Source organism: Magnolia sinica, chromosome 15 (genome assembly GCF_029962835.1).
Source record: "Magnolia sinica isolate HGM2019 chromosome 15, MsV1, whole genome shotgun sequence".
Taxonomy (NCBI): Eukaryota; Viridiplantae; Streptophyta; class Magnoliopsida; order Magnoliales; family Magnoliaceae; genus Magnolia; species Magnolia sinica.
The window spans coordinates 27,358,669-27,372,813 of NC_080587.1; the positions used below are offsets into that span (position 1 = coordinate 27,358,669).

The 14,145-nt window shown below is 40.4% G+C and overlaps 1 protein-coding gene across 1 annotated transcript in view; it reads right to left on the bottom strand.

The window, feature by feature from the left end:
• Window positions 1-13,866, bottom strand: part of LOC131226678 (acetylornithine aminotransferase, mitochondrial) — a 29,176-nt gene extending 15,310 nt beyond the window's left edge. The window contains exon 1 of the mRNA XM_058222306.1: window positions 13,182-13,866. Coding sequence (XP_058078289.1) covers window positions 13,182-13,610 — 429 coding nt within the window. The 5' untranslated portion in view covers window positions 13,611-13,866. The remainder of the gene's footprint in view (window positions 1-13,181) is intronic.
• Between the last annotated feature and the right edge of the window lie 279 nt (window positions 13,867-14,145).

The following is a 14,145-nucleotide window of genomic DNA, read 5'->3' on the forward strand; positions in this document are numbered from 1 at the left end:
CAATTTCAATGGACTGACGAAGCCGACAGGAGCTTTGCCGAAATTAAGCGCAGGTTATCCACAACCCCGATCTTATACTTCTCAACTTCGACAAACTGTTTGAAGTCGAATGTGATGCCTCATATGTCAGGATTGAGGGAGTTTTGTCTCAAGAAGGTAGGCCGATAGCCTTCTACAGTGAGAAACTTAGTGATGCACGCAAGTAGTCTACATATGAGATAGTTGTATGCAGTGGTCCAGGCACTGCGACACTGGTGACATTATTTGATTCAAAGGGAATTCATACTTTACACAGACCATCAAGCTCTCAAATTCATTAATAGTCAAGCTAACATTAACCGTGTGCATGCTAGATGGATCTCATTTTTGCAGGAATTCACGTTCGTGCTAAAACATAAGTTTGGGCAACAGAACAAAGTAGTCGATGCACTAAGTCGCCGTACAACTTTGTTAGTCACTATGAGCAATGAAGTTGTCGGGTTTAAGTGCCTCAAGGACATATATGCCGATGACGACGACTTCAAGGACGCATGGGTTACATACCAAGAAGGTCACCCCAGCGATTTACATAAGCAAGACGGGTTCCTTTTCAAGGGGAATCGACTGTGCATCCCCAAAAGTTCGTTAAAGGAACAGATAATCCAAGAGTTACATGGAGGTGGCCTTAATGGACACATTGGGCGAGACAAGACGCAAACTCTTGTGGAAAAGCAGTATTACTGGTCACAATTGGTACGTGATGTGGAAAAGGCAGTCCAACGTTGTTATATTTGTCAGACCTCCAAATGACAATCTTAGAATACGGGCTTTTACACCCCGTTACCCGTGCCTGACAGCCCTTGAGAGGATTTATCTATGGACTTCGTAGTTGGTCTCCCACGAACACAACACGACATAGATTCGGTGTTCGTGGTAGTAGATCATTTCTCCAAGATGGCGCACTTTATTCCATGCAAGAAGACTCTCGATGCAACATACGTAGCGAATCTATGTCTCAAAGAAGTTATGCGGCTACACGGGGTTCTTAAGACTATTACTTCTGACCGTGACACAAAGCTCATTAGCCACTTTTAGCGAACTCTACGGACTCGATTCGATACACAACTTCAGTTCAGCAGCACCTATCACCCACGGACTAACGGGCAGACCAAGGTTATGAATCGCACGTTGGGAAACCTCCTTCGATGTATTTCAGGAGAAAAACCGAAGCAATGGGATTTGGCTTTGTCTCAAGCGGAGTTTGCATTCAACAACATGGTGAACCGCTCAACAGGGAAATCCCCGTTCCAGGTTATTTACAGACGAGTACCTCGCCACAAACTCAACTTGGTTCATCTGCCCAAGCTCCTAGGCATGAGCATTGCAACAATACATATGGCAAACAAGATCATGGGCATTCATGCGGAGGTACAAACCAAGCTACATGCCTCAAACGAAAAGTACAAGGAGGAAGCGGACAAGCATCGGTGACAAAAAGTGTTCGAGGTGGGCGACCAAGTAATGGTCCATCTCCACAAAGAAAGATTTTCGATCAGAATGTACAACAAGTTGAAAAATAAGAAGATTGGACTGATATTAATCATCCGAAAGATTAATGACAATGCTTACGTTGTTGATCTTCCAGATGACACGGCGATCTCACAGACTTTCAACGTCGCGGACCTGACCGAGTATCATGAATCAGAGCAAGATAAGAACTCAAGGACGAGTTCTTTTGAAGTGGAGGAAACTGATATAGAGAGGGTCGCGGATAGTTACATGGCCAAGATGGATCAGAAAAGGCCCAGTCGACGACGGAAGTGATCCAGACCGTCGGACCTTAGATCAGGCATATCTTGTAATCCGGAATGAGTTATCAGACGTAAATATATGATTTTGGGGTAAAACGAGCTACTTTAGCCAACCAACCCCGCTACGCCGGGTGCGCAAGCCGGATTTGCGAAATACCGCCAGATCGACGGTCGTTTCCCTATTTTAATTTTGTTTTTACTATAAATAGTAAGTTTTAGTTTGATTATAACTCTTCATTCGTTGGGCTTTAGCAGTTGTGCCCAACGCGAAAAGAGCTTAGAAAAATTAGGAGAACAGCTTGGTGAAGCCAAATAGGACACTTACTATTTTTGGCCGAAAACCTTGCGCACTAGTAGACATCACGACCGTCTATAAATAGTGAGTTTACTATTTATAGTAAGTCGCAAATTCTAGGAGTTTTAGTCGTAATTTGATTCCGATTTCTCTCCCATTGCTTGGTATCCCTATTTAAAGGGTTGTGAACTCGTTTTTTTTTCATTCATCAATCAATTTTGAATTTATTAGAATTTATTTCTATTTTCTTGCTTTCTTTCTTCGTGGATTCGAGAAGTCTCTGTGAGGAGTCTAGAGAAGTTCCGTGGATTCGGAATAGTTATCCTCTTGAGGAAGACGGTGCTTAACCTCACGTCCTCCCCTGCGTCAAGGACCCACCTCAATTGAGCCACATCCTACTTGGGGTATTTGATATCTAATCGGTCCGATTGAAGGTGAGGATCACCCTTCAAGCTTTCCAACATTATGATAGTTAGTTTAATTCATTTATTTCTATTACTCACTTAATATAGTATTCAGTGGAATACTGGAATGAATGATAATTGTTAGTTTCTATTTGAGTAATTCTTCATATATGATTGATGATTGGATTTAAATTCATGTGAACATGTTATGGATCTCAAATATCTATATTCATATTTCAGACGAGCACTTTACATGTGTATTTGTTATCGATATTGTACGTGCCTTGTTTTGCCACCTGAGATTACTAGATGGTATTTTTGGAGGTCCTCAAACTATGACCATTTTGTGAATTGGATTAGATGGAATTTTATTGTAGATTTACCATCTCATGGATCATTGTGCCTATGTGGATTTTGGGTTGACCCCTTTTTGTCGTATCCTTGAATAGACATTTTACCCAATGTGGCTTTTAATGGACTACTTTTGTACAAACCTGTGATGGTAAGTTCTACCTATTGTATCATGATAAGCCACTAGTTGTAGAGGTTACCATTAACATCATACTTGTTGAAGTCTCGTGAGCCAAGCATGGTGGTATGGGACATTGTGCTTGAGCTGTCGGCCTATGCTGGGTGACGAGCCCCTCATGATGACCTTTAAGCTTCCTTAAAATGGTTGTTTGTAATTGGAATAATAACGGTTTGGACTAGTCATGCATTCATAGCATACAGGCGATATTTGGTGGCTAATCTGGATGTCGCGGTAGCATGTACTCTTTCTTGAGGTATTTTCACTGGCTCCCAGACCACTGTCGATCAACCCAATTTGTGTGAAATGGTCACTTGAGCCCATACTTGTTTTACTTTCACTGGTGACTAGACACTTTGAGGTTTCATGTGGGTTTTGCTCCACTCGTGGGTTTTTGCCCAAAGCCAGCTGGATGAGCATCCCCAGGCTGATGTGCATGTGCATACAACACGCATTTAAATAAGATTGTATTATGGATTGTTTTGTATGATTCTTATTTTAAAACTATCATTAAAGGATTGTAATCTCATTTATTATGATCATTATGAATGGTTTAGTGTAGACCTATCTTGGCGAACTATGTTTAACCATTGTGATAGTTTGATAAATCTTGTACCTCACTGGGATAGCCATTAACGCTATCGAACCATATTTAGTTGTTGTAAGAGATGTAGATGATGTGCGGGTTGGTACACATGTGGAGCATGAGGAGCTGGATGACCTTACGGCTTTAGATTTTAGATTTCATTTATGTTGATTTTTCTGCTTTCCTATATTTGTAAATCTTCGGATATTGTTTTGTATAAGCCCTATGGGCAGCCACTTGTATATCTTGTGCAATTGGAATGTATATCTGGACGCCAAGACGAGTATTCATCTTTTCTGCGCGCTTCAGGAATGTATGCTAGTTGCATAATTTTTGAACAGCCTGAAGGGACATCTAGCGTAATTAGCCTAGCGTAGCTGCTTGAAGGGGAAGATTCCTCTACTCAAGTAGTTTGGTGGTTTCATCACCAAGAGGCTCTAGGAGCGAATTGAGATAGACTTGCTTGAGATTTACATCATCTTTACCGCCAATGATGTAGAACCGTTTATACATCTTGCTATAATGCCGATCTAAATCAGTTTTCTCAAAGGAGCAAACTTTCATTTGCAAAAATTCTTCTCGCGCGATTCAAGTATAAGAAGTAGAATCACCAACGAACTCAAGATAGAGGAAGCCTATAAAAGCTTCAAGGCTGTTTTCTTGCAAGAGCTGGAGCTGGCGATATTCACCAAGCATATTCCACCATTCACGTAGTGTACTACTGAAACGGGCAACGACCTTTTCGCAAGTATGCCTTGCTGTGGCACGTGGAGCTTGAAGGCCAGCTTTCATCCATGCATAAATGTCCATAAGACGTTGTTGCCATTCATGAGGTGGAATGTCATCAAGAGTGAAGAGCTTCTTATGATCATTCTCAGAAACAACGACACAAGGAGGTTGCGGTGGCGGAGGCCTATCATCTTCATCAACATCACTTGCTGCTTCGTCAACCTGAGGGTCAGGATGAGGAGCCGGAGGATGTGGAGTAGGCATGGCACCATGGGGTTGGTGCATTAGTTTTTCAGGAACCTCTGAATCAACACTGTCAGATAGATCAGAATCTTCTGAAGGAACCAAGGCACTGGCTCGGAGAAACGAGGCAATCGGATTCAATGGTGCAGGTGGCATAAATTCAGCAGAAGGGATTGACGAGGCCATCAGATCAAAAGTGAAGGGACGATCTGACTCAATAGGTTTCTTGCCTTTAGAAGAGGAGGGAACTGACGGGTGTGAGGTTGCTGGAGCTGGATTAGAAGGTGGAGTAGGTCGAAAAGATTGTGAGACTAAGGGCTACAATGGTGAAGGAGAGAAGTGATAGGAAGTGGGTGGAGTAGCCCATGGGACAGTAGGTGGCGAGGAGGGTATCCAAGGTAAAGGAGGAGGAGCAGGTAGTGGGAGAAGTTTAGGGTAAGGAAATAATGGATTGTCAGGATAAATGGAAGGAGCTGGTCTAGGTGGATTCTTGATGTCATGAAGTTGAGCCTTGAGCGACTTTCTTTCCATCTCTTTTTGCAAGAGAAGGTTAGAATCATGAACAGTAGTAGCAATCAGATACAGTTCCTTTTCAACAGCAGCGATTCGAGCTTGAAGAAGGGGAATCACTGGACTTTGCTTCTGAACAGTAGCAGTGAGCTGTTGCTGGTGATACAGAAGTTGTTGTAAAGCACGATTTTGTTGCGCGGCATTTTCAGCTTGCCAATTGAGGGCCGCTTCAGCAGCAGAGACACGCTTGGGAGTACCATCAGATTGAAGACCAGAAGGGTCTTTGATTTTCCAAACATAACGTGTACGTTCTGCCAGGTAGTCAAAGTCGTCTGTGGCTGGAAAATGCGGGTCATCCGTAGGCTCATAAGCACCCACCATGGGTGGAGTGGAAATTAGAGGAGGCTTTTGAGGGAAAGCTGGGGAACACCGGAGATGAGACAAGGCTTTTTTGTAATAGGGCATAAGAGGGGGTTTTGGTGTAGGCTGAGATGGTGGTGAAGGCTTTTGAGGTGGAAATGGTGGTGATGAGGGTTTGCAGGCTGGAGGAGGTGCACTGATAGGCTTCTGTTTAGGATAAAGAACATAGTAGTCAAATTTGCCAGAAGGTTCACCGAGAAGACCAACTTCAGGTTCTCCAGCTTCATGTCTATGTTTTAGCTGTGCCTGAAAGGACTTGGATTTGCGAGGCTTATCATAATCATCCTCACAACAATCATCACATGTACAAGCATCCCATCCAATATGGAGATTGTTGCGCCGACGCCAGTCTGTATAACGGCGTCCAGTGGGATCAGGACCAATGGGAGCTAGTTCGGCAACATATCTGCCTTCAATAATGCGGCCCGAAGGAGGGTTGACAGGAGTGAAACAATTGAGCTCAGGAAGGGGTACCATCAGATTGAAGACCAGAAGGGTCTTTGATTTTCCAAACATTACTGTAGCAAGTTACTGTAGCACGGAACATAAAAATTATGATTTAGAAAAAGATAAGAACATGCAATGACATAAGACAAATAAACACATAATTAATAAACCTAGGCATACTCAAATAGCACCAATGAGCTCTGGCGAAGACATGGAAGGGATGGAAGTTGATGTGGCCTTAAATGAACGGTACGATGGAATGGTGTGGTAAAGATAATATTAGTAATCAGTAAAAACTGAGAAAATCTATAAGGAAGTAAACACTTAATTCAAAGACGGAATTTAAAACAAACATGTCGTTTTAACAGCATAGGAAACACACCAAAAAGTAATAAAACTAAAAGAGACAAGTCGTTATTAGAAGACTTTAATAACAACTATTTGCATAAGTCGTTTTCACATATCACATCGCTATTTACAAAACTCTTGTAAGAGCTTAAAAACTTCTCACTCTGTATTACAAAACAAATTCTCGCTAAGCTCTGTGAGCTCTTAAGTTCTGTCTTACAATAGACATCACACTGGTATTTATAGAGGGGAGAGACTCATTGTGGCGGATCTGAACGAGGACTTCAATGGATAAAATCTTATCGTCTTGAAGTTGCAGATCGTAGGTGCAGAGAGGTAGAACACGCAGAAGACGAAGAACAACTGCAGGGGGATCTCTTTTCTGTAGATCAGTTCCTCTGGGAACAGCCGTTGGGACACGTTTGCTTGGGGAGTGATGAGAGTGGATAGCTGGAAGACCTCGAAGTAGCACCATGCTAGATATTTACACATGTATCGATGAAAACACTATTGCTAATATTGACATATCGAAAGTGACTTGCTGGAGAGGAGATACTTCTGTCTGTCAGGCTTTGATGACGACTTTTATGACTTCATGAGAACTAGTCGAAGCCTGAGTCACTGGTGTGAGCTATGTGGTAGACTGAGTGAGGAGACTCATTATCACTGGAAGAGGGTGTTGGAGCCATTAAAATTTCTAGATTCCTTTCAATGTAGGTTGTGAAATAGTCTAAGCACAGATCACTGTTAGCTGTAGACATGGGAGTGAGCCAAATGGAACTTGGGATGTTTGCCTGGAGAACATTGTTCAGTTCATTCGAGTTGCACCCGCATGTGTGCAAGTATCGTGATGTTCTCACTGTCTTATTGAAGAACGATGCTCATTCTTGTAACGATTCTCATACTGCTGCCGTTCGTTCACTCAAGAAGATTATTCCTCATCTTCCTCCACTGCAAATTCCAAGCAGACATGGTGAACACATTCTCCAGACAGATGCCAGTGACACCCAATGGGGTGCTGTTCTCCTCCAAGAGATTAATGGCACTCAGTTGTGGGTATCGTAGTGGTCAGTTCAAGCCCTCCGAACAACATTACCACTCTACCTACAAGGAAATTCTGGTAGTCAAAAATGTTATTTCCAAGTTCCAGTTCCATCTTCTTGGCCATCACTTTTTGGTCGAGATGGATCTCTCTGCATTTCCAAAAATGCTTAAATTCAGGCAAAAGATGATTCCAGAACCCCAGCTGTTACGTTGGTCAAATTGGTTTTCACAATGGAGCTTTACGGTAAAAAAGATCAAAGGAAAGGATAATATCCTTGCTCACTTTTGTCTCGGCTCCCTATCAAGCATCCTCCCACACCCACAGCCACAGCCTCCCCAGCCATCCATGAATTATCCATTCCTTGTCTATTTCCCATAGATAGGATCCCAACTGGTCCTCTCGAACTCCAGCGAATTATCCGTGATATCTACATTGCAAACAGGCCTACCTATAATCTCAAAACCTTTCTTGAAATTCACCTCTTTCGAAATGAACCTGTTTTCCGGCACATCCCTCATCCTCAATATCCATACCTAACTCCCATATCCTTCAGAGATCTCTATTACCTGTCCAATGAAGCCCTTTGTTTTTTGTATTATCTTGTACAAAGCTTCACCATCATGGTTATCTTCCCAGTGGCCTCGCTCCATGCTTATATTGCTCGTCTCAATTGGAACGAAATTACTGGTTCCGACCAGCTGACTCAGACCAACAAAAATCTCAAAGTATTCCTCGAATGGTTTCATCCACTTGAAGTTTGGCATTCGTATCTTCACCATCATAGTGAGTTTGTTGAAATTACCTTCCAAAATCCCAGAGAACTCCACTCCTCGCTTGCTACGAATTCGCTCCATGCTTATATTGCTCGTCTCAATTGGAACGAAATTACTGGTTCCGACCAGCTGACTCAGACCAACAAAAATCTCAAAGTATTCCTCGAATGGTTTCATCCACTTGAAGTTTGGCATTCGTATCTTCACCATCATAGTGAGTTTGTTGAAATTACCTTCCAAAATCCCAGAGAACTCCACTCCTCGCTTGCTACGAATTCGCACTACTACGTGCCATCTGCCTCTCGAGATAAAGCTATGATACGAGGATACAGAAATTACAACCTTTCCCAGCATTGGAATTATTTTGAAGGACCCTTCCATTTGTTCAAAAGACAAATGTGTGAACTGAACAATGTTCTCCAGGCAAACATCCCAAGTTCCATTTACCTCACTCTCATGTCTACAGCTAACAGTGATCCGTGCTTGGACCATTTCACAACCTACATTGAAAGGAATCTAGAAATTTTAATGGCTCCAACACCCTCTTCCAGTGATAATGAGTCTCCTCACTCAATCTACCAAGCAGCTCATACCAGTGACTCAGGCTCTGACTAGTTCTCATGAAGTCATAAAAGTCGCCATCAAAGCCTGACAGACAGAAGTATCTCCTCTCCAGCAAGTCACTTTCGACATGTCACTATCAGCAATAGTGTTTTCATCAATACATGTGTAAATATCTAACACGGTGCTACTTCAAGGTCTTCTAGCTGTCCACTCTCATCACTCCTCAAGCAAACGTGTCCCAACAGTTGTTCCCAGAGGAACTGATCTACAGAAAAGAGACCCCCCTGCAGTTGTTCTCCGTCTTCCGCGTGTTCTACCTCCTGCACCTACGATCTGCAATTTCAAGACGATAAGATTTTATCCATTGAAGTCCTCGTTCAGATCCGCCACAATGAGTCTCTCCCCTCTATAAATACCAGTGTGATGTTTGTTGTAAGACAGAACTTAAGAGTTCACAGAGCTTAGCTAGAGTTTGTTTTGTAATACAGAGTGAGAAGTTTTTAAGCTCTTACGAGAGTTTTGTAAATAGCGATGTGATATGTGAAAACGACTTATGCAAATAGTTGTTATTAAAGTCTTCTGATAACGACTTGTCTCTTTTAGTTTTTTACTTCTTAGTGTGTTTCCTATGCTGTTAAAACGACATGTTTGTTTTAAATTCCGTCCTCAAATTAAGTGTTTACTTCCTTATAGATTTTCTCGGTTTTTACTGATTACTGATATTATCTTTACCACACCATTCCATCGTACTGTTCATTTAAGGCCACATCAACTTTCGTCCCTTCCATGTCTTCGCCAGAGCTTATTGGTGCTATTTTAGTATGCCTAGGTTTATTAATTATGTGTTTATTTGTCTTATGTCATTGCATGTTCTTATCTTTTTCTAAATCATAATTTTTATGTTCCGTGCTACAGTAATGATGCTACAGTAACACAGTCTTTTTGCACAATTAGGGTTTAGATTTCTATTTTTCAGGTATTCTTCCACTTAACCGGGGTTCTTAACATTATTTAGGGTTTAGGGTTTGCCCATGTGTCTACCTGGTTGGTTTTGTGGTATCAGAGCCATGGCTTTCTAACTTTTTGGTCGGGGTGTATGTTATGGACAGGACTACCTTCAGGTATCTCCGCTTTCTTCAGAGTTGGCATAGTCTATCTCCTTTTAATAGTAGATAGATACATAGTCGCCATGATTAGTATGCTCTACAGTTGCGTTTCGTGCGATCTTCTGTATCAGAACACTTGGTTTGGTAGTATCTGTTGAACAAGTTGGATATAGAATTCCTTCTTCTAGCTATCAAGATCCAATTGGTGAGTTTCAACCGTTGAGCCTGTGGTAGGCGTTAAGGTCACCCTTTTATAGCCAATATGTTCTTGATAAAAAGGAATTTGAATTGTATCAAACTATGACCTGCACTCTGAAGATCGTTGAGTACCTATGGTTGCCCTTTCCTGACCATACATACTGCCCTTTGTTTTAGCATGTCTACGGCTCGTCCTTCGTCTTTGTCTTCTTCTTCTTCAACTAAGTCTCTTCCTCTTGCGTCTTTTAGTGCCAATAAATATGAGTTTTTATATGAAGTTGAGTATGCTGATGAAAAGGTCCTTGCTACCATGGTGTGCCAAAACGGTTACGTATCGGCTGTTACGGCCGATAAGTAACGGTAACGGCGGGAACCGTTACGCATTTCGGGGTCATATTGGCCGTTACCCGATTTTGTACCCGTATCGGCCGATACAAGCCCGTTACGGCGCATAATGGCTATTACGGGCCGTTACGGGCCCGTATCAGCCGAATAACGGTAACTTTTTTTTTCATTTTAAGCTCTGTTTTTGCTATTTTTTTTTAAACCTCTTGCTTCCAAACTGTTTCTCACTCCTTCTACTACTAATTTCGACCAACCTTGGCTAGGTATTTGAGATAAAAACACATTATATTACGGATTTTCTTGAATCAAAGCTCGGTGGGCCATTTTTCAGAAATTCGTCAAAAATAAGTATTTATACTTTTTTTAATATGTTTTGCTGTTTTAATCATGTCATATGATGTGTTAATCATAGTAGAACATGTTAATGTGCATTTTACAGATTTGGGGTGCCATTTAATAATTTTTTTTATATTTTTTTCTATTTACGCATGAATTTTGGCCCTTTTTTTAAAAATTCGAAAAATCAATTTTTAATGGTCGTTTTGCTGTTTTAATGATGCCATTTGATGTGTTAATCATAGTAGAACATGTTAATGTGCATTTTACAGATTTAGGGTGCCATTTTATATTTTTTTTATATTTTTTTCTATTTACGCATTCATTTTGGCCCTTTTTTTGAAAATTCGAAAAATCATTTTTTAATGATTCTTTTGCTCTTTTAATGATGCCATATGATGTGTTAATCATGGTAGAACATGTTAATGTGCACTTTACAGATTTAGGGTGCCATTTTATATTTTTTTTAAATTTTTTTTTCTATTTACGCATTTATTTCGGCCCTTTTCTTGAAAATTCAAAAAATCATTTTTTAATGATTCTTTTGCTGTTTTAATGATGCCATATGATGTGTTAATCATAGTAGAACATGTTAATGTGCATTTTACATATTTGGGGTGCCATTTTATATATTTTTTATATTTTTTTCTATTTACGCATTTATTTCGGCCCTTTTTTTGAAAATTTGAAAAATCATTTTTTTAATGATTCTTTTGCTGTTTTAATGATGTCATATGATGTGTTAATCATAGTAGAACATGTTAATGTGCATTTTACATATTTGGGGTGCCATTTTATATTTATATTTATATTTTTTCTATTTATGCATGAATTTTGGCCCTAAAAAATAATTGCAAACACCTAAATGTAAGATATTTTCATATTACATTCATTCTAATATATCTATCATTGATAGTAGATAGTTAGAAAATTAAATATATGAATTTTGTAGTCAAATTCAGGTTATCTGGTTCATAAATTCATCAGACAGGATACAACTTCTCACCAAAGAGTGGACCGTTACACCACCATAAACATGTTCCAATTTATAAATGAATGCATATTTGGAATGCTTAGAATATTTCGGATTTAATCCATATTTTTTCATATTTTTTTGGGAAAAAAAATTTTGCGCCATTACGGCCGTTACGCCCCCGTATCCGTATCGGTTTCGGAGGGCACCGTTACACCAACCGATACCAATACGGGACACCTTGCTTGCTACCCATCCTTTATGCTTGATTTGTCTTTCTTCTATTGCGGTGCTCACTTACAAATAAAAACTAAAAAATTATATGGCAAAATGTGGGCTATCTTTAAAGGTTAACACTCGAGATTTCAGAAAATGAGTACTAAATTCGGGTTACGAAATCCGAGGTGTTATAGTTCGGCTCTGTATGTCTCATTTATTCTTAAAAACATGTACCACCATACCTTTCCTCGACACGTCTGACATTTCCTTCGATCTTATAATCTTATTGAACAACTTTGTCAACCAAAATTAATCTTTCCCATGCACTTCCAAACCTCTAATGGTGTACCATCTGGTTTGGGGTCTTTCTTTCTCAAAGCTTCTTTCACTTCATATATCATAATAATATGAAACTATTATGGCCTCCAGCCTTGTTTAAGTTAATGATTCCTTCTATCCCTGGGCTCTCAAAGTGTTGGTTGTTTAATAAGTTCTGGAAATAGCTTCTCCACTTCTCATCAATCTCATCATCCTTAACCAATACCTCTAGTCACCACTCTTAATGCATCTAAAGTGATGTAAGTTCATACCCTTCCTCTCTATCATTTTTGCAAGTTTGAATACATCTTTCTCACCTTGTCTTATCTCCAATCGATTATAGAGATCATCATAAGCCTTAAATTTAGCCTCACTATCTACCTTCCTAGCATTCTTTTTAGCATTTCTATATTATTCTAAAATTCATCATTTCTAGTCTCTCAACAGGCTCTGAAACATGAACATTTCTCAGTAAAAACCTTTTGTACAACCTTCATTCCACTATTAAGTTTCCTTATATGAATGGCTCTTCCGTCTAGATATTCCTAACACATCTTTCGCCACTTTCCTAATGCACTCACCCATCACATTCCGCATAACATTAACTTCTTCCTGAACATTTCACTTTCCTTCCTCTGTAAATTTATTACTGAATAACATTATTTTCTCTACTTCGAAATTCCACCACCTTGTTTTGGGAAATGTATCAATTTTCGTCATTCTTGGATCTCTTAACAGGATTATGAATATGGAATAGAAATTTTGCAGAGAAGGATTTTCTCTATTGTAGCAGATGGTTAAGCACGATAGCAGATTATTATGTGGGAAATTTATCTATCTTGTGTGCATGTTCCTCTGGATGACATTTTGCTCTAAATCTGGTATGTATTTTTCAATTCCCTGCAACTAGTTTCATCAGATCCTACCTATAATTAATGTAACTACAAAACCCTAGCTACCAAAAACCACAACCTGAAAGATCAGAACTTGAAAAACTCCGTACCTGTGGGATCGAATAATATACATTGCTGACATGGGTCAGAGTGTTCGCCTGCTCGACGACTGCCTTCACCCAGTCTGGATCGGCATGGCCCAGTGAATTCACCGCAATCCCAGCCGTCATATCCAAATACTCCCGCCCCTCTACATCATACAATTTACACCCCTTGCCACTCTCGAAAACCACAGGAGCTCTAGCATAAGTCCTCACAAACACTCTCCCTTCCGTCTCCATCACCTCTTTACTCCTCCCCCCAATAGGAGCCTGAGGCGTCAATTTCTTCGACTCTGCTTCTGAAACAAGACATGCCAAGATTCGATCTCGACCCTTGGATCGTCCTACGGCGGATCGCTGATTGTCTAGCTTGAACGAGCGAGAGAGATCTAGGGCAGGGGAAATGGGGTTCCCAAGAAAAATTCGGAGAGAAGTCATTTGCGGAGGGAAATCAAAGCTCGTTTTCTGATGGGATATGAGAAGGGTAGGGTGAGGTTTTTGTAGGGAGGAAGCGTTTGGAAGAATCGAATAATAGAATGAGATTCTTTGAAATTATTGCAGGAAATGGCAATAATTATTAAGAGATTTGATGCTGTCTAGATTTTAGATGAAAAGAAAAAGTTGGAGAGAGCAAAACAAGAGGCCTTCGTTCAAAAACGGCGACGATTTCCGCCCGCCAAACTTGTCATTTTTCTTCTCTCTTTTTTTTTCTTTTTTTCTTTTCAATTTTGGACGGACGACGTAAAACGCCGTATGATTCGGACGAGGATTAGCTGCCGAAAGGTTGAGCAACGAGACTCGCTGCTCAACTGACGTCATCAAGTTCCGTGTGGCCCACCATGATGTATGTTTTGTATCCACACCGTCAGTCCATTTGGAGAGATCATTTTAAGGCATGAATCAAAGAATAAGTTAGATCCAAAGCTTGAGTGGACACTATAAAAAAAAAAAAAAAAAACGGTTGAGAAGTGAC